General features: G+C 41.4%; 1 protein-coding gene across 1 annotated transcript in view; it reads right to left on the bottom strand.

The window, feature by feature from the left end:
- The window catches only part of PIR (pirin), a 69,208-nt gene that overhangs the window by 36,805 nt on the left and 10,765 nt on the right, over positions 1-21,638 (bottom strand). Inside the window, exons 4-5 of the mRNA XM_038757185.1 lie at positions 4,873-4,956; positions 3,185-3,391 (exon numbers count right to left, since the gene is read on the bottom strand). Of these exons, the coding sequence (XP_038613113.1) occupies positions 3,185-3,391; positions 4,873-4,956 (291 nt within the window). The remainder of the gene's footprint in view (positions 1-3,184; positions 3,392-4,872; positions 4,957-21,638) is intronic.

Below are 21,638 nucleotides of genomic sequence, written 5' to 3'. Positions count from 1 at the left end.
TGTGAGACTCTCAGTCAGACACAGCTTAGCTATCAAAGGAGTTTTGTTTTTCTGGTTCTTCATTCCTCGGATAAAAGCATACCTCTGTTCTCCACTTGAAGATCAGAAGGTCACAATTCTGTTTCACAAAGAATTTACTAAAATACAATCGCTTAGGCCTCGCCATACTACAGGTCTACGTGCCAGAAATGAGGGGGCCAAGACTCGTCCGTCATTTTTGACAGAGTCCATCACGACGTATGGCGTGAGGATGCGTAGTGTCGGGTGAGTGGAAATAGCTTGTCAAAATCCCCAAATGAGTGAGTGTCATGAAATTACATATCTCATTTTAAAGGGCTCACCTCTGCAAGGCACAAAGAACAATTTTCAGCCAAAACTGAGATGTCTGCTCTGCAGTCTTTCAGGACATAAAAATCCATATCCTGAGTTTCTTGGAATCCTTTTAATAAGATGCACCCAAAGACTCCCTCCAGCCGGAGGAGTGCAATACACCAGGTTTGGGCCACAGCACACACAACAGTGTGTGGCTCTGGGCCCCTTAGGTTGTGATGTCTTCTCCTTCCCTGCCTGCCATTTTTTAAAATTGAATTTGTTCAGTATTTACTGTATGCCAGGTACTGTACTAAGCACTGGGGTTGAAACAAGATAATCAGGTTGGACACAGTCCCTGTCCCACATGGGGCTCACGGTCTTAATCTCCATTTTATAGATGAGGTAACTGAGGCACAGAGAAGTGAAGCGACTTGCCTAAGGTCACACAGCAGACACGTGGCAGAGCCGGAATTGGAACCCAAGTCCTCCTGACTCCCATGCCCATGCTCTTTCCACTAGACCACACTGCTTCCATTATTACCAGGGAGGAGTTTCATCCCTGCTGGAGTGGAGGATGGGTAGTTGGGCACAACATCTGAAATGCTGAGAAGACATTATCAGATTTTTAGTCAGCATGGTTTGCATATTGACATACCTCAGGACAGTCTCAAACAGACTGCAGTGAATGGTTCTGTTTTTGGCTGGTGAAGCTTTTCAATCGTTGAATTTCACCTATTCTTTCTTTGTTCTGATTCAGTTGCTGACTTTTCTTTATGTTAGTCCTTCCTGTTTTGGACTGTGAGGCCCTTGTGAGCCAAGGGCCATGTCCTAACCAATTTCTACACTTCACACACTTGAAGGAGGAGGATGAAGACAAGGAGAAGAGGGAGAAGGAATAAGAGTAGAAATTGGACCACCTCGAAAACACAGGCTATAGTTGAACCAGCATGACTGTGCTTATGAGTACCTGGCTCACTGTAGGAAACCCCACAAGTACAATCATTTCAAGTGTTCTTGCCTTTAGAGGAGGGGAGCAGAGCTCATTCCAAATCACGCAAATTCTTACTTACACATAATACTTGGAAAGAGAATGTATTTATATGTCTGAAAAAGTGTATTCCTGGAGTTGGGTGCCAAGAAAATAGCATATAAATTCTGAAAGAACAAGACCTCAAATGCAAAACATGTTCCTCCTGAAAAACTTTCCTGTTTGGACATCTTGACTTGTTTTTAAACAGGAAAAAAAAAAGCACTGTGGCACTTTCCTTTCTGTTACCTTTAAAACGATGAATTGAATGGTTCTTGGGCATAAAAACACATTCTGCCTGAAATTATCAGAATTTACTAGCTGGATCAGATGCCTAACTTTCTAAATATAATAACGATGGCATTTGTTAAGTGCTTACTATGTGCAAAGCACTGTTGTAAGAGCTGGGCACTGTTCTAAGTGCTGGACATCACACCTTAAACAAATTAAAAGTACTTTTTTTTCTAATGATAAGCATTAGAGAAGAAGTGTAGCCTAGCGGACAGAGCACAGGTTTGGGAATCAGAAGGAGCGGGATTCTAATCCTAACTCCACCACTCTGTCTGCTGTGACACATTGGGCAGGTCACCCAATTTCTCTGTCCCTCAGTCTCCTGATCTGTAAAATAGGGATTAAGACTCTGAGCTCCATCTGGGACATGGACTGTGTCCAACCCAATTAACTTGTACCTTCCCTAGTGCTTAGTACAGTCCCTGGCACATAGTAAGCACTTAACAAATATTAAAAAAAAAATGTTGGGTGCCTGTTCCCTACCCCGGCAAAACTTTGTGCAGTCTTTTCATTTTTCTATGTTTAGTGTTTCTTCTTGGGTACTCAAATTTCTTGCCCCAGAAGTCTGAATGGCAACCACAATTTGAGAGTAATGCAAACATTAGGAGCAGCGTGGCTTACTGGAAAGGGCACGGGCTTGGGAGTCAGAGGTCATGGGTTCTAATCCCGACTGCGCCGCTTATCAGCTGTGTCACTGGGCCTCAGATTCCACATCTGTAAAATGGGGATTAAGACTGTCGGCCCCACGTGGGACAACCTGATTACCTTGTGTCTACCCTAGCACTTAGAACGGTGCTTGGCACATAGTAAGTGCTTAACAAATACCATATCATTATTATTGTTGTTGTTAATAATAATAATAATAATAATCATAATAATAATAAAACAGGGAACTGGAGTCCCCAAGCTCCATGGAGGATTGAGATAACCCCTAAATACCGGCCCTACCAGGGATTCAAGCTGGCCAAGGAGGGCTTATTCTTAGCTGTGGGTGCCCTCAGGAGCAGCTAGCCTCTGACAGGCCTATTTCTGGCTTTCGGACCCATGCCAGGAGAGTCCTTTGGATACTCCTGGACTGCTAAAAAACATATGAATGTGCACTGTTATCCCATCTGCCTGGAGAGCCCATTCCATCACTGTCACTGAGAGGGTAGGAAAGGAGCCTGGACTCCCATTGGCAGCTTTAGGGTGACAGTTTGAGGGTTAGGATTTGACGTGTTTCTAAGAACCCCTTTGGGGATAATAAGGGTTAATTAATATGACTAAACAGCCCTGTGAGAACCCCTAGAAACATAAGATCTGTCCAGTTATCAAGCATATTGATAAACTAGATGATATTCTTTCTAGGCCCTTGAATTCACCAGTTTGGGCCTTCTGTCTAGACACTTAAAATAAAAATTGACAGCATTTCTATTAAAAAAACCCTCAATAATTCCAATGTTAATCCCCCGACCCAGGTCCTTGGAAGGGAGGAAACTTGGATTCACAACAGTATCATTTTCCCAGTCTTATCGTCTCCCAACCTACCCCAATACATTAAAAAATATATTTTACCTTTATGCCAAGGGCTTCTCCAGAAATGACAGCTACAGTCACACCGTTCTTGGTAGGTTTTGGTATTTCTTTGTTTTTCAATTCTTGGTAATGAGGTTCTACCATCTTCTCTGACCTTCTCAAATTGACCCAAAGTTGTAAGCCATGGACTGGTTCCTCTGAGCATGGCATCTCCGCATGAAGAATCCCACGACCAGCTGTCATCCACTAGAAATACAAGCAGCAGAAGGATTAAAAAGCAAAACTAAAATAAAAAATAAACTCAAGTCCCAAACAAACATCCCTTGAATACAGACAGCCAAATCGTAGCCTTCCCGTACCAGGCCATAATGTTATGTGAATAAAACTGTAAACTAGAGAGATGTTGGAAACCTTTCCTTTGAGGGGCCTTAACAAGGAATAAAATTTTGTCTGTGGGATTCACCCTATCCAAAGGCCTTCTGGGGATTCTGTACACACAGCGGTTGGCTCACAGGGAGTTTAACTATAAAAGAGGAAGGGGACTACAAATCTGCCTAAAGAACAGCTGGATCAGCTCTTTAAAATGATTTTTATGGTATTTGTTAAGTGCTTACTATGTGCCAGGCACTGTGCGTACGTACAAGGTAATCTGTCTGGACACAGTCCACATAATAATAATGATGGCATTTGTTAAGCGCTTCCTATATGCAAAGCACTGTTCTAAGCACTGGAGAGGATACAAGGTGATCAGGTTGTCCCACGTAGGGCTCACAGTCTTAGTCCCCATTTTACAGATGAGGTAACTGAGGCACAGAGAATTAAGTGACTTGCCTAAAGTCACACAGCTAAGTGATGGAGCTGGGATTTGAACCCATGACCTCTGACTCCCAAGCCCGTGCTGTTTCCACTGAGCCACGCTGCTTCTCTATGGGGCTCACAATCTTAATCCCCATTTTTCAGTTGAGGAGACCGAGGCACAGAGAAACTGAATGCCGCCCAAGGTCACACAGCAGACAAGTGGCAAAGCCAGGATTAGAACCCGGGCCTTCTGACTCCCAGGCCCATACTCTATCCACTAGGGCATACGGCTTCTCTACGCTTTCTCATCATCTCATCACCTAGCTGGAGCCACATCTAAATTATGTTCAACGAAAGACTTGTGTGGACCCAGATATAAGCTGACTATATAGTGTCTGAGAAAACCAAGACAAGTGGCTTCCAAAAAGCTTGTTCCATTGGATAAAAAGTCTCCTCAATGGGATAATCACTTGAACTTTCTCTGCAGCCGTTGACTCTAAAAGCAGCTCACCCCATTTGGAATCAGACTGTGAGCCCATTGTTGGGAAGGGACCGTCTCTATATGTTGCCGACTTGTGCTTCCCAAGCGCTTAGTACAGTGCTCTGCACACATTAAGCGCTCAATAAATATGATTGAATGAATGAATTCCTGAGTCCTCATTTAATAATAACTGACTAAGATGTATCTCTTCCACCCTCTCCTTGTTGCGTGGAATTTGGGGCTGTCCAGGCCAAATGATGATGCCCACTATAGAGGGAGGCCTCTCAGCACAGAATCCTGCAGAACTGGTGACAGAGATATGTCATCCTGTATACATGGTTTTGGGCCTTCTCAAAATGATGAAGAGGGGTGCCGTTCCTGAAAGGCCAAACCAAGCGACTGATAGTGACTCCTTACACCGTCATTGTTCCTACACCCTTTGCCTTACCTGTAAATCACCTGGATTCAGTTTACCGGTGTGTCCACAGAAATCCTCATGGGCCATGGAACCCCCTTCCAGCAGATAAGAGACCTTCAGGAAACAAAAAGGGGACAATTGGAATGAACATGCCAATGAACAGAGCAGAAAGAAAGAGTGGAAGGAAGGAACAGGTTCTTTTCTCCTCCTGGATCCTATCACCTCCACTGCCCTGTCCTCTGACACTTGAAAAGCAGCCAAGGCCACTGGCTTGTTACAGGTCTCCTGCTTCCATGGCTGCTCCCATAGTGACTTAGGCTATCCTAACGGGGAATGTGAGATGGTTGTATGGGATTCTGCTTTAGCAGCCATCTCCTTCCTCTCCAAGTGCTTCCAGAACATGAAATCATGTAGTCATTCATTCAGTCGTATTTATTTAGCACTTACTATGTGCAGAGCACTGTACTAAGCACTTATGTCATGAGAAGCAACATGGCCTAGTGGATTGAACACAGGCCAAGGAGTCAGAAGGACCTGGGTTCTGGTCCCAGCTATGCCACTTGTCTGCTGTGTTACCTTGGGCAAGTCATTAATTTCTCTGCTCCTCAGTTACCTCATCCGTAAAATGGGGATTACGACTGTGAACCCCACGTGGAACATGGAGCGTGTCCAACCCGATTACCATGTATTTGGAGTCAGAGGTCATGGGTTCAAATCCCAGCTCCACCAATTGTCAGCTGTGTGACCTTGGGCAAGTCACTTAACTTCTCTAGGCCTCAGTTCCCTCATCTGTAAAATGGGGATTAAGACTGTGAGCCCCACTTGGGACAACCTGATCACTTTGTGTCCCCCCAGCGCTTAGAACGGTGCTTTGCACATAGTAAGCACGTAACAAATACCATTATTATTATTATTATGTATTTAACCCCAGCATTTAGAATAGTGCCTGGTAGATAGCAAGAGCTTAACAAAAACCATAAAAAAAGTCTTAGAAACTACATGTATTGGAAGGACTGGAGGCTCTTATCTTCAACACCAAATACATCATCTTCCCTCCTTGAAACATTTACATTCTGGAGTTTATATTGAAAGGTAAGATCTAAACTAAAATCCAGGAAAGCTGGAATCCCTCTTTAAGACGAGAGGGCATGAGCTCACATTATCACATATTTGACAGGGGTCAAGGAGTTTAAACTAACCTCAAGAACCCTGGTGAGAGGTCCTTATGAAGTCCTAACATTAAAGTTTAAGGAATAAGGTCCTGCTTTGAGCAAGAGTTATTAAATCAGACAAATCTGTTTTGATGATTTTGTCCTGGTTTATGGAATTCATCTGCAATCCCCATGAAAAATAGCCATCAGTCTAACCAGGTCAGAAAGGCTGTTCTACACTACATGTGCCCTTCAAACTCCAGACCCAACCCTAATGAAAGTTCAATTAAAATTTACAAAGAATAAGCTGTTCCAATATTTCACATGTGAAAGTTTTTAAGTATTTAGGTCTCACTAGCCTTAACAAAGCAATGCATACCACACTAACTGGACGATTGAGGCTACAGATAATCACATCTGGTGGCCTCTGTAACTTTAAGCCAGTTCAGTTTTTCCACTCAAAGAGCTATTCCACAAAAAATAAACTATTGAAATCAGTATTAAAACAATAACTTTTATTTTTGTAACTACCTGAAGATACTTTGACAAAATTGTGAAATTCTGAATTGTGAATTCTTAAGCTGGAAGAAAAATAAAAACACTTTTCTAAGATTGTAGGCAGAAACAAAAAAGATTATGAGGTCCTGAGCATTTGTATCTTTTTTTAAAACACAATGTGATTGGATTTCCCTCTGTTAAAGGAAGTAAGACTTTAAAGGCAGATGGACAAAAATCTCATCTGCCTAAATTAGACTGTTCTGTGTTCTACCTTTTTGATTTTGCAGTATTGGACCGAGGTGAACACTACTAATCTGCTTGGAGATAAAACTTCATGCAGCTGTTGACTTGCATTGCTTTTGACCAGTCACAGTTTTTTTCCAAATGATCAAATAGGATCATTCTGAAATTACAAGATTCTGGTAACCTAAAATAATCAAAGTCAGTAACATACATGTTTCTTTAAAAAAAACAACCTCTCAAACATGTCAAATTTCAATGGTGAAGACATTTATCTTTGGGATTGAACTATGTTAAGGAAATGGATAAAAACTGACTTTCCTCCCAGAGAAAGCAAAGGAGCCTTTTTGTTCAAAAGCATAACTCCCATAGAAAAACACCTTAATTATTATTATTTTGGTATTTATTAAGTGCTTTTTAGGTGCCAAGCACTTTCACAGGTTCAAGATAATCAGATTACATCCAGTCCCTAGCCCATACGGGGTTCACAATACAAGAGTTAAAGAATGCAGATATTATATCCCCATTTTGTAGATGAGGAAACTGAGGCCTGGAAAAATTAAGTGACTCACCCCAGAAAACACTTCAGGCCAGGGGCAGGTCTGGGATTAGGACCCAAATCTCCTGCCTCTCAGTCCTGTATGCTTTCCTCTGGACAGTACTGCTTCCTCCCACTATCTCATTTGCTATTAATCCCTTCCCCTTCATACCTAATATTTTTTACAGTTCTTATCCTCCTGGGGTTCCACACTGAGAAGCACTTAGCTCAGTCCACACTCTCCTTAGTGGAGCTCAACTATACCTGTGGGCCACAAGCCATCAGTGAGGACTTGGTCGTCACCCAGGGGAGTTCCAGAAGAGAAAAAATGGAAGAAGGGAGGTTTGTTATGAGCAGGGAATGTGTCTACCAACTCTGTTGTACTTTCCCATGCTTAGTAAAGCACTCTGCACACAGTAATGCTCAAAAAATACTATTGATGATGGTGATGATGACGAAGATGATGGGGAAAAGAGGGATCACAGAGCAGACAGGAAAAGCAGTGGTGATCTATAGGATTGCCATAAAAGGATTAATTTGTAAAAAAGGAATGGCATCCAGCTTCCAGACATGATTAACCCTTCAGAATGCAGGGAGTAAAGTTTCTAAAAGCCAATCAACTTGGAATTATTCTCCTCTCTAGTCCACAGATGTAGATTTACTAAGATTTTCCAGAATAAGGCCACTTTTACGTAATCATTTACATCTGCAACTCAAGTCTATTACATACATTTTCCCCAAATTATTTTCATTATCAAATCCTAGAGATTTGAAAGTTCGTAATTCTCCAAAAATACGAAACAAATTTTCAAAATAATGTGTGGTTAACATGAATCATTCAAATTGAGAGAAAAATTAAAGGATACATGTGGAAGAGATTCAAATTGTGCTTTAGGGAAAAATTTAAATCTTCTATTTTAATATATTCTTTCCGCAAGTTTTGCCCTTTTTTAGCAGAAAAATAATCTGACATGACATAAAATAACTGAAATCCATACAGTCCTGACTCAATAGCTCATCTCCTGTTCTCACAAGTGGTAAAATTTAATAGGCAGGAAGATGTGGGGACAATTATAATGGTGAAAATAGAACCTAAAACGTCTATTCTTGTGCAGCCTGATGAGAGAGGGTTTCTGGGAAGTTCTTAAGAAGGGAAGGGGGACTGAGGTAATGAGTGATTGTGCACTCCCTGGAAGGAAGTAAAAGTGAATTAAAAGGTTTCATGACCGACTGAAGGGTCAATTCGATACTATTGTACTAATTAAATTAATGACTCTGGTTAACTCCTTCAATTAAAGCTTAAAATGATGTAGTCTACATGTTCAAAGCCAATATCTGAAGGTTGGTTTTTATGTCCTTGGCTAAAATGGAGAAACCAATACTTTCAAAACCTGAAAGATATACTTTTAACTGGAGGAATTGGTTTCTCTCAAACCTAGTTCCTGTGTTTGTTTTGCAACATGTACTGGAGGAATAATAAGTACTTATGAAAAGTGCTTTTTTAAAATAAGAAATCTGCACCTTGTCCGTTATTGTTAAAGTGATCTGTGTTGCATTATGGATTTGGGTATTAAACCAAGTAATCAAAATTCATATGGAACCCAACTGGTCTCCACAAAGCATCCGATGTACGTGGGCCTTCAGTACAAGACTTTCTTCTGTTTACTTAAATAGGTGTCCCAATCTGTTCCAGAAAATAATTCTATTAAATAACTGTCAAAATAAGAATAATAGAAATAGTCATGATACTTGTTAAGCATTTATTATGTACTGCCCAGCACAGTACACTAAGCACTGCTCCCTCTAGACTGTGAGCTCATTGTGGGCAGGGAACATCTGCCTGTTGTTTGTATTGCACTCTCCCAAGTGCTTAATACCGTGTTTTGCACAGAGTAAGCCCTCAATAACTACTACTGAATGAATGAGTGAATAGCGTAGATTTTTTAGGTTGGAAATAGTCCCTGTCCCACATGGAGTTCATCTTGATTTCAAGATGCCTTTTATTCTAAACAGAAAATCTATTCTGTTTCTTCAGTATATGGCACATTTAACAATGTTAGCCTAGTTTCAACCCAGAAACAATAAAACACAATGCAAATGTTCGTTAGCTTCAGTCCGTAAGCAAATGAAAGAACCTGTTCACAGGCAAAGGTTGTAACAATGTGAAAAAAGAAGGACCTGAAATTTTCAGAAGCTTCAGAATACAACTTTCTCATTATCTCCTATTGAAGCAACCTATCTCTAACATTTTCTTGATGCCACAAATACACTGATTAAGGTTTTTAAACATATTGATGAGCTAGCTTTGGAAAATAACAATCATGGTATTTGTTAATAAGAATAATAATATAGTATTTGTTAAGTGCTATGTGCCAAGCATCGTACTAAGTGCTGGAGTAGATGCAAGATAAACAGGTCCCACATGGGGCTCACAGTTTAAGTAGAAGATATGAAGTAAAGAGGGAAAGAAGATTCCTAATATATGTTAAAGCCTGCATTGGGAGATGGCTTTTGCTGTTCTTGGGTTCCTAAATACAGTAATAAAGTACTGTATACCCTATTTCCCTCATTCCATTACTTTACTTAACTTTCCTACAAGACCTGAGAGGAAAGGATGCCTGCTAGTTCTATATTTGAAGACACAAATTCTGCCTCGCTCGCTACCAGGGCTGAAGGGCAAGGGGAATTCAGACTGCAGCTGGTTGTCTCATATGCTCAAATCTGAAATCTGGAAACCTCATAGAGGGATAATGTCTTCCAGAGTAGCCAAGACAATTGAGTCCAATTCCTAGATCAGGTCCGGAGAAGTTAGTCACCAGGTCCCAAACTTTCCTCCCAGCTATCCCTGCTTACATCATCTCCAAAGAGAAGTAGCTGCCAGGCATAGCATTTAGAGAAACTCGAGGTAGAGAAGTAGCTGTACAATACTCCTATTTCCTTCAAGAAGAGTTTAGCTGAAGGAAATAGTATGTGGCTTAAGTGAAAGCACATGTACTTTTTTCCTCTTGTCCCAGCTAAATGCATTCTTTAAGACCTGGATTTCTACATCAATTTATGGCGGCCCTCTAAATTTCAAGACGATACTATTGACAGCATTATGCACAAGTTGGGACAGTTATTGATGCAATATGCAGTTTATGCAAATTATTTGGATTTTCTTGGCCTCAGTTTCCTCATCTGTAAAACTGGGATTAAAAACTAGTTCTCCCCCTCTCTTGGTTTGTGAACCCCAGGTGGGGCAGGGACAGTCTTTGATTTGCTTATCCTGAGTCTACACAAGTGCTTAGTAGTGTGCTTGGCACTGAATAAACATTTAAGAAATACCACAATTATTATTATTCCTGTGCCAGATTTCCCAGTTTCAGACCTTATTCTTGAATGAACAACAATGACTTGTTTTGCACAAAAGTAACCCCCCTTTAAATAGGCAGCATTTTCATGTCTATTTTTGGGTGTTGCTATTCATATTAAATTATAGTTAGGGCAAATATTTCCTCATCTTTGTTTTAATTCTTAGAATTTTTGATATTCTACTTAAAATTACAGGTATTAAAGATGTAATTAGTGCCTAAGAGCTATGTACAAAAAATAGAATACAGTCCTTTTGATTCTTTAACTGCCAAAGAGATAAGCATCTGTTCATCTAAACCTGCGAGATAGCACCTAGCTTGAGACAGGAAGCAATGAGTTGGAGACTTACTGGAAGAAAGAACAAAGGGGGAGATGGCAGAGGATAAGAAAGACACAGAAAAGATGGGAGAAATGGTGGCAATGTGGAATGACATGAAAATGGAGGGGCAGCCTAAGAAGAGTCCAAAAGGAATAAAAAAAAACAAACCTCATGAATATCTACATAGGGATATAGTAAGATAAATTGCATTTGCCGTTGCTGAAAAATGAATTGTTAAAAAAAAACCATGGCTATAAAAGTTGTCACAAGACACTATATGTTACATTATGCCGGAAACCGTACTAAGCACTTGTGAGAGTGCTTACTCTATTTATGTATTTATTTTACTTGTACATATCTATTCTATTTATTTTGTTTTGTTAGTATGTTTGGTTTTGTTCTCTGTCTCCCCCTTTTAGACTGTGAGCCCACTGTTGGGTAGGGACTGTCTCTATATGTTGCCAACTTGTACTTCCCAAGTGCTTAGTACAGTGCTCTGCACACAGTAAGCGCTCAATAAATACGATTGATTGATTGATTGATTGATTGAGAGGACAATTAATTGACATGATCCCTGCCCTGAAGGAGCTAATAACCTAGCAAGGGAGACAAATGCTATCTAAAATAAAGTGCTGTAGGGAGGAGGATGAGTGGGAAGTGGTAAATCCCCAAGAATTTAGGTGATACGGCTGAAGTGGCAGTAGGAAGGCTGTACATGTGGAGATATTATTAGGGAAAGTCTTCTGGAGAGATGACTTCAGAAAGGGGAAAAGCAAGAGTCTGTCAAATATGAGGAGCACGGTGGCTTAGTGGAAAGAGCACAGGCTTGGGAGTCAGAGGATGTGGGTTCTAATCCAGACTTTGCCTCTTGTCTGCTTTGTGACCTAGGGCAAGCCACTTAACTTTTCGGTGCCTCAGTCACCTCAGCTTGTAAAATGGGGATTGAGACTGTGAGGCCCATTTGGTACAGGGACGGTGTCCATCCCGATTAATTTGTATCTATTCCAGCACTTAGTACAGTTTCTGGCACACAGTAGGCACTTAACAAATGCCAGAATAACTTTTATTATTATTATTATTACATGAAATGGGAGGGAACTTCAGGGAGGGGGTGGTGGGACAATTGTGGGGCACAGTGAGTAGCACAGAGAAAGAGTGACGTAGTGGAAATAGCACAGGCCTGGAAGTCAGAGGACCTGAATTCTAATGCCAGCTCTGCCATTTGTCTGCTGTGTTACCTAAGGAAAGCTGCTTAACCTCCCTGTGCCTGTTTCCTCATCTGTAAAATGGGGATTATCCTATTTATTTTATTTTGTTGGTATGTTTGGTTCTGTTCTCTGTCTCCCCCTTTTAGACTGTGAGCCCACTGTTGGGTAGGGACTGTCTCTATGTGTTGACAATTTGTACTTCCCAAGCGCTTAGTACAGTGCTCTGCACATAGTAAGCGCTCAATAAATACGATTGATTGATTGATTGATTGATTGATTAAATAAGTGTATTCCCTCCCCACTACACTGTGAGCCCCAGGTGGGACAGAGACTGTATCTGACCTGATTATCTTGCGTCTATCCCAGCACAGCACTTAGTACCGTGCTTCACATACAGTAAGCTCTTAACCTAAATACTAATAACAGTTATAATATTTATTATCTTAAAAGAAACCAAACTGGGGTGTAGTGGAAAAAGAGAGTAGATGTATCTACATTTCCCTGATCACTGTTTAGCATCAAGTCTAGCACTTGAGTATATTTCTCTGTACTTCTCTCTAAAATTTGTGCTATTAAATATTTTCTTCTGTAGTTGAGAAACTGATCCAGCGCTTAGAACAGTGCTTTGCACACAGTAAGCGCTTAACAAATACCAACATTATTATTATTATTATTATTGAAAAGTAAAAAGCATGTGGTAACAATATGAAATTTATTTTGAAATCTCCAATAGGCCTATTAAGCAAAATTGGAATCAAGCAATATAACACAAATTTTTTTCCTGCAAATGTGCCAGTTCTTCCCTAAAGTTAACAATGAAAGGTATTCCTCTCTGGCAAGAGAATATATGATCTATACACCTGGCCTCCCTAATGCAGACATGGTAGGTGGAGTTTTAAATATTTTTGTTTTTGCACCCCTCCGATATCTTCAGTATAGGTTTTAAACCATCTCCATAAAATTTAGTTATTTCTCAATATTTGAAGAAGACATCATCTGTCTTGTAGTGTAACCAAGTTTACAATCTTTTTCTAACCTTCTGCATTTAGGGTGTAGTAAAAATGGCTGGAATTGTCTTTTGTCTTTTCTAAAAACTTCCATATCAGGAAAAACCATCGCTCTCACCCATGTTATATAAATCCTGCCTTGGAATCTAAAAAACAAGACTTCTTTCTATATTTTTTTTTAATCGCATGCAGTACTCCTGAAATTTGACAAAATCCAGACGATTCTTGACCCAAACACAGGATAACTATTGCAGGGAGGACAGAGGTGGTGTGTTTTATGTCTAAACTCAAGAGTTACAGGGATTTGAACGATTAAGAAATCTGTAATCTCTAGCAGGTGTTTTCTGAAGCATTTAATATTATGGAAAAAAATCAAATTCCTCACATCCTAATTCAGCCACTCCACTTTTATTTAACGATCCCCAATGATGGCTAGGACATAAGGTGTAGAAATGATGAAGAAAATGACAAGAGCAGACAGTTAGGTTATAAAAGGTGAAATGGGGTGGGGAAATGTCTAAGAATTCATGCTCCAAACTCCGATTAATGGTTTAGTGGCAAGAGCACGAGCTTGGGAGTCAGAGGATGTGGGTTCTAATCCCGGTTCTGCCTCTTGCCTGCTGTGTGACCTTGGGCAACTCACTTAACATCTTCGTGCCTGTTACCTCATCTGTAAAATGGGGATTAAGACTGTGAGCCCCACATGGGACAACCTGATTACCTTGTAACTACCTCAGTGCTTAGAACAGCACTTGGCACATAGTAAACACTTAACAAATGCCATAATCATTATTGTTATTATTATTATTATTATTATTATTATTATTATGGTATCCCTTTCTATGAGTTACTTAATAGGCGCTGCTAACCCAAGGATAGGATCATGGGACCTAACCCCAATCCCAGCCCAAATTCAGAGGCATTGGAGTCATCACTCCAATTCACCCTGGGAGCTTCATGTTCCCTAGTAAGTCAATCAGAGCCCCCAGAAAAGTTTTCACACCATGCAGATGTATGGAAGACCCTAAAGGAAAAAAACATCAATTTAAACAAGAAAAAAGCTGCAGTAGAAGAATACCTCTCAGAAGTTGAGGAAAAAAATGCAGGAAAATGTAAGTTTCCACTAAGAAAACGGACTATTTTTCATCATTTCTTTGTCATTTGGGGGTCCTCTGCAGGACTCTGTTGTGAAGCCAGTTGCCATTAAGGCCATTGTTGGCAAGGCATTTGGGAAGAGTTTATTACACTATGAGCAAGCACTCCCAGATGCTTTCTGAGGTGGGGACACTGCTGGGGAAACACAAAATAGTAAATGGAATTTCTCCAGCGGACAGGGTGACCTTAAAGGATGTCCTGTGGAGATAAATAAGGAGTGACTCTGGCTCTAGAAAATCAAAGGCATACAGCCAACTGAACCTGTGGAATGATGGCATTCCTGACCAAATCCAGGAGTTTAGTCTATTAGTCTTTGCCATTCCAAGGTCAACACTGGGCTCTCCTGATCACAAAACACAGGCACTCAACAACTGCTTTTGCACGTTAGCTTAGAGAGGGTTGGGCTGAAAGCATGCCAACCAGGCTTCCCACACACTCTTACAAACTAAGAAAACATTTGAAAAGTGTTTTGTTTCCTTTTGATAAAAAACAATACGGGACATTATCAAGGAGTTTGAAGAGAAGCTGCTTCTATTTTACAATTACTGTTGAGAGAAAGAGGGTTGCTTTAGAAAGGGTTTCCGGACAAGTTAGGGTACAGACTAAATACACTGAATGAGAGAATGAGAGAGAGTTATTGTTATGTTGCACTCTTCCACGTGCTTAGTACAGTGTTTTGCACACAGTAACCGCTCAATAAATACGACTGAATTGAAGAGCAAGAGAGAATATGTGTGTGTTTGTGTATGTGTAGATATTTGCCTGGAAGACAATCAGCTCAACAACACTGAAATTATAGCTACACGGCCCCCAAATGGATGGAACATGGAGAAGAGAGGACAGCAGGATTGCCAAACAACTGCTCTATGAACAACAGAAAAGGAACAAACGCAAGCATGTCCAAAACAGAACTCCTCATTTTCTCACCCAAACCCTGTCCTCCCCATGTTTTTCCAATCACTGCAGAAAACACCACTAACCACCCTGTGTCACAAGCCCATATCCTTGGCATTATCCTCGACTTGTTACCCTCATTCAATCCACATATTCAATCTGTAGCCAAATCCTGTCACTTCTACCTTCACATTTCTGAAATCCACCCTTTCCTCTCCATCCAAACTGCTACTACACTGATCCAAGAGCTTCTGCAAAAGAATATTCAGTCAATATCTCCCCACTCCTCAAGAACCTCCAGTGGTTGCCCAGCCACAACCACATCCAACAGAAACTCCTTACCATCAGCTTTAAAGAACTCTATCAGCTCTTACCTTGCAGATCTCCTACTACAACCTAGCCCACCCCCTTCACTCTAACACCAACCTACCCACTATATGCCAATCTCATTTACTCCACTACCAACCCCTTGCCTATGTCCTCCCTTTGGCCTGGTACTCCCTTCCCCTTCACAGACGACAGATTGCCACTCTTCCCACCTTCAGAGCCTTCCTAAAATCACATCTCTTTCAAGAGGCCTTCCCTGACTAATCCCTCATTCCCCCTACTCTCTCCTGCATCTCCTATAGACTTAAATCTGTGCCCTTTAAGCAGTTGATATTCATCCCACCCTCAGCCAAGCAGCACTTATGTCTGTTTATTTTAATGTCTATCTGCTCCTCTAGACTGTAGGCTCCTGTGTGCAGGGAATGTGGGTACCATATCTGTTAGGCTGTACTCTCCCAAGTGCTTAGTACAGTAATCTGCACACAGCAATCACTCAGTATTGACTGACTGGTTGATGCAAGCTTGGAGGACAGAAAAAAAAGAGAACTAAGCTGGCATCATTTGGAACCATTTTATAAATACATCTGACTTTAGAAAATGTACCTCCTATTTCCACGGGACACAGAGTGGTCTGTATTTGGCCCAAGGCTTGAAAGAAGTTCCTTTTCCTTGGTAATGATCTGGGTTGATGTTTGTTTGACACACGAAAGTTAGTCTTAAGGGAAAACATTATTTCATCCCTGGTGACATACAGGAATTTGGCAAGACCTGTGTTTCATTCTTAGCCCAAGTGTCTTTCTTTAGAACTGTCCTCTAGCGAACTTTAAGAATGTAGCCTCTTAGATATTTAGAATTTTTGTTTGTAATCAGGCTTAGTTACTGGAAAAAAAATTAAACAATTGCAGAGAATTCCTTCGGTCTAATTGAACTGGAACCTTTAGTTAGAATTGCTTCTTTCCTACACATGTCCTTTGCTGAAATATCTTCCTGCTCATAAGATGTCATCTCATTTGAAATTCAACTAATGTACAACCTATAAGAAAAAAAAAGTTATAAAACAAAATTCAGCAAGAAAGGATGAATGGGCATACTAAAGAAGATGGGAGAGGTGACTATCACAGACCCTGTAGGGAGGTATGAAGAGTATGATCTTGCCCTACTCCCTCTCCTGTCTGCATCTCTTACACACTTGAATCTGTAACCTTCAAGCATGTGATATTTACCCCAGCCTCACAGTGCTTATGTACACATCTGTAATTTGTTTTACTATCTGTCTCTCTCTAGACAGTAAGCTCCTTGTGGACAGGGGCAATGTCAACCAATGCTGTTGCAACTAGTACAGTCAGCACACAGTAAATCCCACTGATTGATGGATTGATTGATTGTGCTGGGGTACTAAATTTCGAGTGACAGCAGTTGCAGATAAAACCTATAACCAACTGGGGGTAGCAAGAAATTCTGCCAGGCTACGGTACCTTCAGGGAAGTGGCCATAATGGTAAAGAAAGGACCTAGGTAGGCTTCAGGAACGCAAGAAATCTAGACCAAATAGTACATGAGGGAAGAAAGATAGCAAATCAGTGGGAAGCATATAAAGGGGTCTTCTGTTGGAACAGATGTTGCAGGAAAGCTGCTCAGCAAGGGTCAGATATGGAGAAAATGTCATAGCATCACTTCTAGTCCCTCAAAGGTATTTCACGGTATCCAAATGGGGAATAGGGTGGGAACTTTTTCGATGGATTGATTAACCCAACCAACAGGGCCACAGCAAATGACGATACTGGCAAGCCTACAGGCCAGCGTTTTTCATTAATTACACTCACTATAACTTTCTGTGCTCCATTTGAGGGATTTGGGGAATTCAATGTGTATTCATCCTGGTTGCCACAGTTAGATTAAACACTTTAAGGGCAGAGTCCACTCCTCCGGAATTCCTTATTATTCCCCCTAGGATCTAGCATCCCTGGTGTTTGACCTCCCTACTCAGTCTATTCCTTTTTAACAGTGCCCTCTGCTGAGGCAAGTGAGATGTACCATACTCTGGTACACCACACCAAAAATGGAATAATTTAGCTGGTGTCGCGTAATTAGATCAATTACCCAGATTTTCTATCATACGCACAAGTATCATTCTAGGCTAAGTACTTCATTTTCTAAATGTGGCTTACTTACCAAGTGCGCCAACAATCCAATGCGCTCAGTAGGCGCATAAGAATCGCCCCACAATCTGACTGTAAATGATACATCGAAAGGCTAAAAGCTTGTCAATGAGTGGTACAATTACATTCTGAATTTAGAGCGCACTTTTATCGCCAAGGGCTCAGAGTGCTTTGAACTACTGATCCCAGATCTGACAAGTGAGTAAATGACAGAGGGGAGGGATGGGGCACAATGTCTACACAGCATGAATGGAGAACCGGCAATTATAACTGGCAGATGCCAAGGAGGATTGTGGGGGGAAGGGGTGCACATGCACCTAAGATGGACAATCTATTTCGGCTGACCACACGTTTCAAATTAACTATTTGCCATATTTTCACTTCAGTTTATGTGGGCAAACATGACCTGGGTAAAGCTAATTAGAAAGTTGTGCTCCCTCTTAGAAAAGGTTTCTCTGAGAGGGCTATTTTAACATTTGAAAAATGTTTCACTGCTTGAAAATGTGATTTTCTAAGGCTGTTGGATACCTCTGTGGATATTTATACTTCAAAAATGTGCTTCACTTTATATTTGGACTGAGGCAGTGGCTATGGAGAGCACAATTTTTAAAACTGGAATAAGTAACTAAGCACTCTAGAGAGCTGTTGAGTCGATTATTGCTTCAGCTCACCATCAGGCCATATCAATGTCACTGAAAAAAATTAAAGTGATCTGAGATATTGATGCCTAAAACCCACTGTATTTAAAGAAGGGTTTTAATTAGTATTTTTTGTAATAATTTCTAATGTTCAGACCAATATTCACAGGTTGAGTTTGTGAAGATTAGGCAGGAGGTTAGACATCAATCATCCAACCAATCAATGGTATTTATTGAGCACTTCCTGCGTGCACAACACTGTACTAACCACTTGGGAGAGTAAAATACAACAGAACTGGCAGATGCAATCCTTGCCCACATGGAATTTATGGTTTACAGGAGGAGACATACATTAAATAGATTTGTGATAGGGAAAATATAGGGAAAGTATAAGAATACTTACAAGAGTAGTATGGGGTTGGAATGAGTATCCAAATGTTTAAGGGGTACACAGCTAAGTTCACAGTCAATGCTGGGGGAGGGCAGAAGGGGGAAATAAAGGACAGTTTGGGAAGGCCTCTTGGAGGAGAGGTGACTTTAGGAGGGTTTTGAAGGTGGGGAGAGTGGTGGACTGTCCAATATAATAATAATGTAATAACATTCATTCATTAATTCAATTGAATTTATTGAGCGCTTACTGTGTGCAGAGCACTTTACTAAGCACTTGGAAAGTACAATTCGGCAACAGAGAGAGACAATCCCTACTCAACAACGGGCTCACATTCTAGAAGGGGGAGACAGACAACAAAACAACACAAGGAGACAGGTGTCAATAGCATCAAAATAAAGAGAATTATAGATCTGTACACATCATTAATAAAATGTATAGAATAATAAATATGTACAAATATACACAGGTGCTTTGGGGCAGGGAAAAGGGTAGAGCAGAGGGAGTTGGGGCGATGAGGAGGGGAGGAAGAGCAGAGGAAATCCCGGCTCTGCCACTTGTCAGCTGTGTGACTTTGGGCAAGTCACTTAACTTCTCTGTGCCTCAGTTCCCTCATCTGTAAAATGGGAATTAAGACTGTGAGCTTCACGTGAGACAACCTGGTTACCTTGCATCTACCCCGGCGCTTAGAACAGTGCTTGGCACATAGTAAGCACTTAACAAACACCACCATTATTATTACCACCAACCGCGATTATTCAAAAAGAGAACCCAAACCGAAAGCATCACCGGGCCTTCTCTCTGCCCTCCCCCTCCCGCCCGCGCCAGCCCTGAGCCCGACCTCAACGGCCGGGGAAAGCCCGGAGGGCAGCGTGGGGGCGGTGGCCGGGGCGCCCCCTGGTGGCTGTGCTGGGAAATGGCCAGGGAGAGGGTGGCCGGGGCGCTTCCTCGTGGCTGCGCAGGGGAATGCCCTATTTGTTAAGCGCTTACTATGTGTCAAGCACTGTTCTAAGCACTGCGGTAGAAACAAGCTAATCAGGTTGGACGGAGTCCCTGTCCCACAGTCTTCACCCCCATTTTACGGAAAAGGGAACTGAGGCACAGAGAGGTTAACTCACCCAAAGTCCCAAGCAGACAAGTGGTGGAGTTGGGATTGGAACCCAGGTCTTTCTGAATCCAAGGCTCATATTTTATCCTAGTTTATCCATGCTGCCTAGTTGGGAGTATAGCCTGTGAACGGGGAGGAAGAATGCGGGCAAGGGGTCAGTGGCGGGAGAGATGACCTCAAAGTACAGAGATTAGGTTGGTATTAGAGAAGCGGAGTACGCGTGATGGGTTGTAGTAACAAATCAGCATGGTTCGGTAGGAAGCAGAGAGCTTATTGAGTGCCTACACAGCCAATAGTGAGGAATTACTGTTTAAATGCAGAGGTGGATGGGCAGTAGCTTTAATTAATAGCTTTAATTCTATTTGTTCTGACGATTTCGACACCTTTCTACATGTTTTGTTTTGTTGTCTGTCTCCCCTTTCCAGACTGAGTCCGTTGTTGGGTAGGGACTGTCTCTATATGTTGCCGACTTGTACTTCCCAAGTGATTAGTACAGTGCTCTGCACACAGTAAGCGCTCAATAAATATGATTGATTGAATGAATGAATGAATGAACCACTGACGTGTGGGTTTGCTTCTACCTGCCTCCCACCTACAGGCTACCAATCTGGGGCAGGACTTAAGAACCAAAAATGCTCACTCAGGGGCAGGTTTACATGTTAATAACCTGGACAGGAGTTTGAGGTCCGATGTCATAGGAATCGGTTTTCAAGTGGAACGTTCCTTTGGGAAATTCTAATTCCGGGTGCAGTCAACTTAAATAGCTCTGTTGAGGCCAAGGAAAGTTTAATAAAGCTCTTTGTCGAACAGGGAGGGAAGGGCTTTGTCACAAGCAGAATTTGATCATTCATAAATTAGAATGGCCAGTTTGACAAATAAAGGGAAATTACGCTTTCACATTTATAGGCAAGTTGAGGACCTGAAGTGTTAGTGCACAAAGTAAACAAAAAACCATAAATGACCCAGGTCTCTTAACCTCTCCCGCCCTCTCACCCCCCACATATGTATGTTCTCTGGTCTGATAATGGTTGTAGGATTTATTCATTCATTCAATCGTATTTATTCAGCGCTTACTGTGTGCAGAGCACTGTACTACACTCTTGCAAAGTATAATTCAGCAGTAAAGAGAGACAATCCCTGCCCACACCGCATGTACAGTCTGGAAGGGGGGGAGACAGACATCAAAACAAGTAAACAGGCATTAATACAAATAAATAGAATTAGATATAAAATATGGAACACCTCATGTATTTGCATGCTTACTGTGTGCCAAGCACTGTGTAAAATAATGGGGTGGATACAATACAATCCAGTAGACAAAGGACTTTTCTTTAAAAATCTTTATATGAATGGATGGATTCTTTTGAAGACTATCATTCATCACAATGATCTATTGGATAATGGGAAAAAAAAATAAATTTACAACTTAAGGAAACTGAGCAGCCACCTGAGCTTCTGCCCAACGTGAGCACAAGGATGCGTACCAACTCCACTGTATCGTACTCACCCAGATGCTTAGTACAGTGCTCATTGATTGATTGATGGATTGAAATACCCAAACCTTGAGCTAACTCCATGATTTCAGATGTACCTTTACCAATCCAATAGCGGGTACCTGACTCACTCTGTGGCAGCTTTGGGGAGGTAGAGGTACAGTGTCATGCCAAAAGGTCTCCACACCAAAGCCCCTTTACCTATTTCATTAGAAGTACTACTGTCCATAAAGATTCACTCTGAACAGTGGTCTGCCAGTCACTGGTATTTCCTGAGCATCTGCTGGGCAATGTAAAAAAGTTAAAGAAGGAAAAGCAAGCCA

This window comes from Tachyglossus aculeatus, chromosome 15 (genome assembly GCF_015852505.1).
Source record: "Tachyglossus aculeatus isolate mTacAcu1 chromosome 15, mTacAcu1.pri, whole genome shotgun sequence".
Classification (NCBI taxonomy): Eukaryota; Metazoa; Chordata; class Mammalia; order Monotremata; family Tachyglossidae; genus Tachyglossus; species Tachyglossus aculeatus.
Note: the sequence above shows the minus strand (reverse complement) of the source record. Positions and strands in the feature narration are given on the sequence as shown.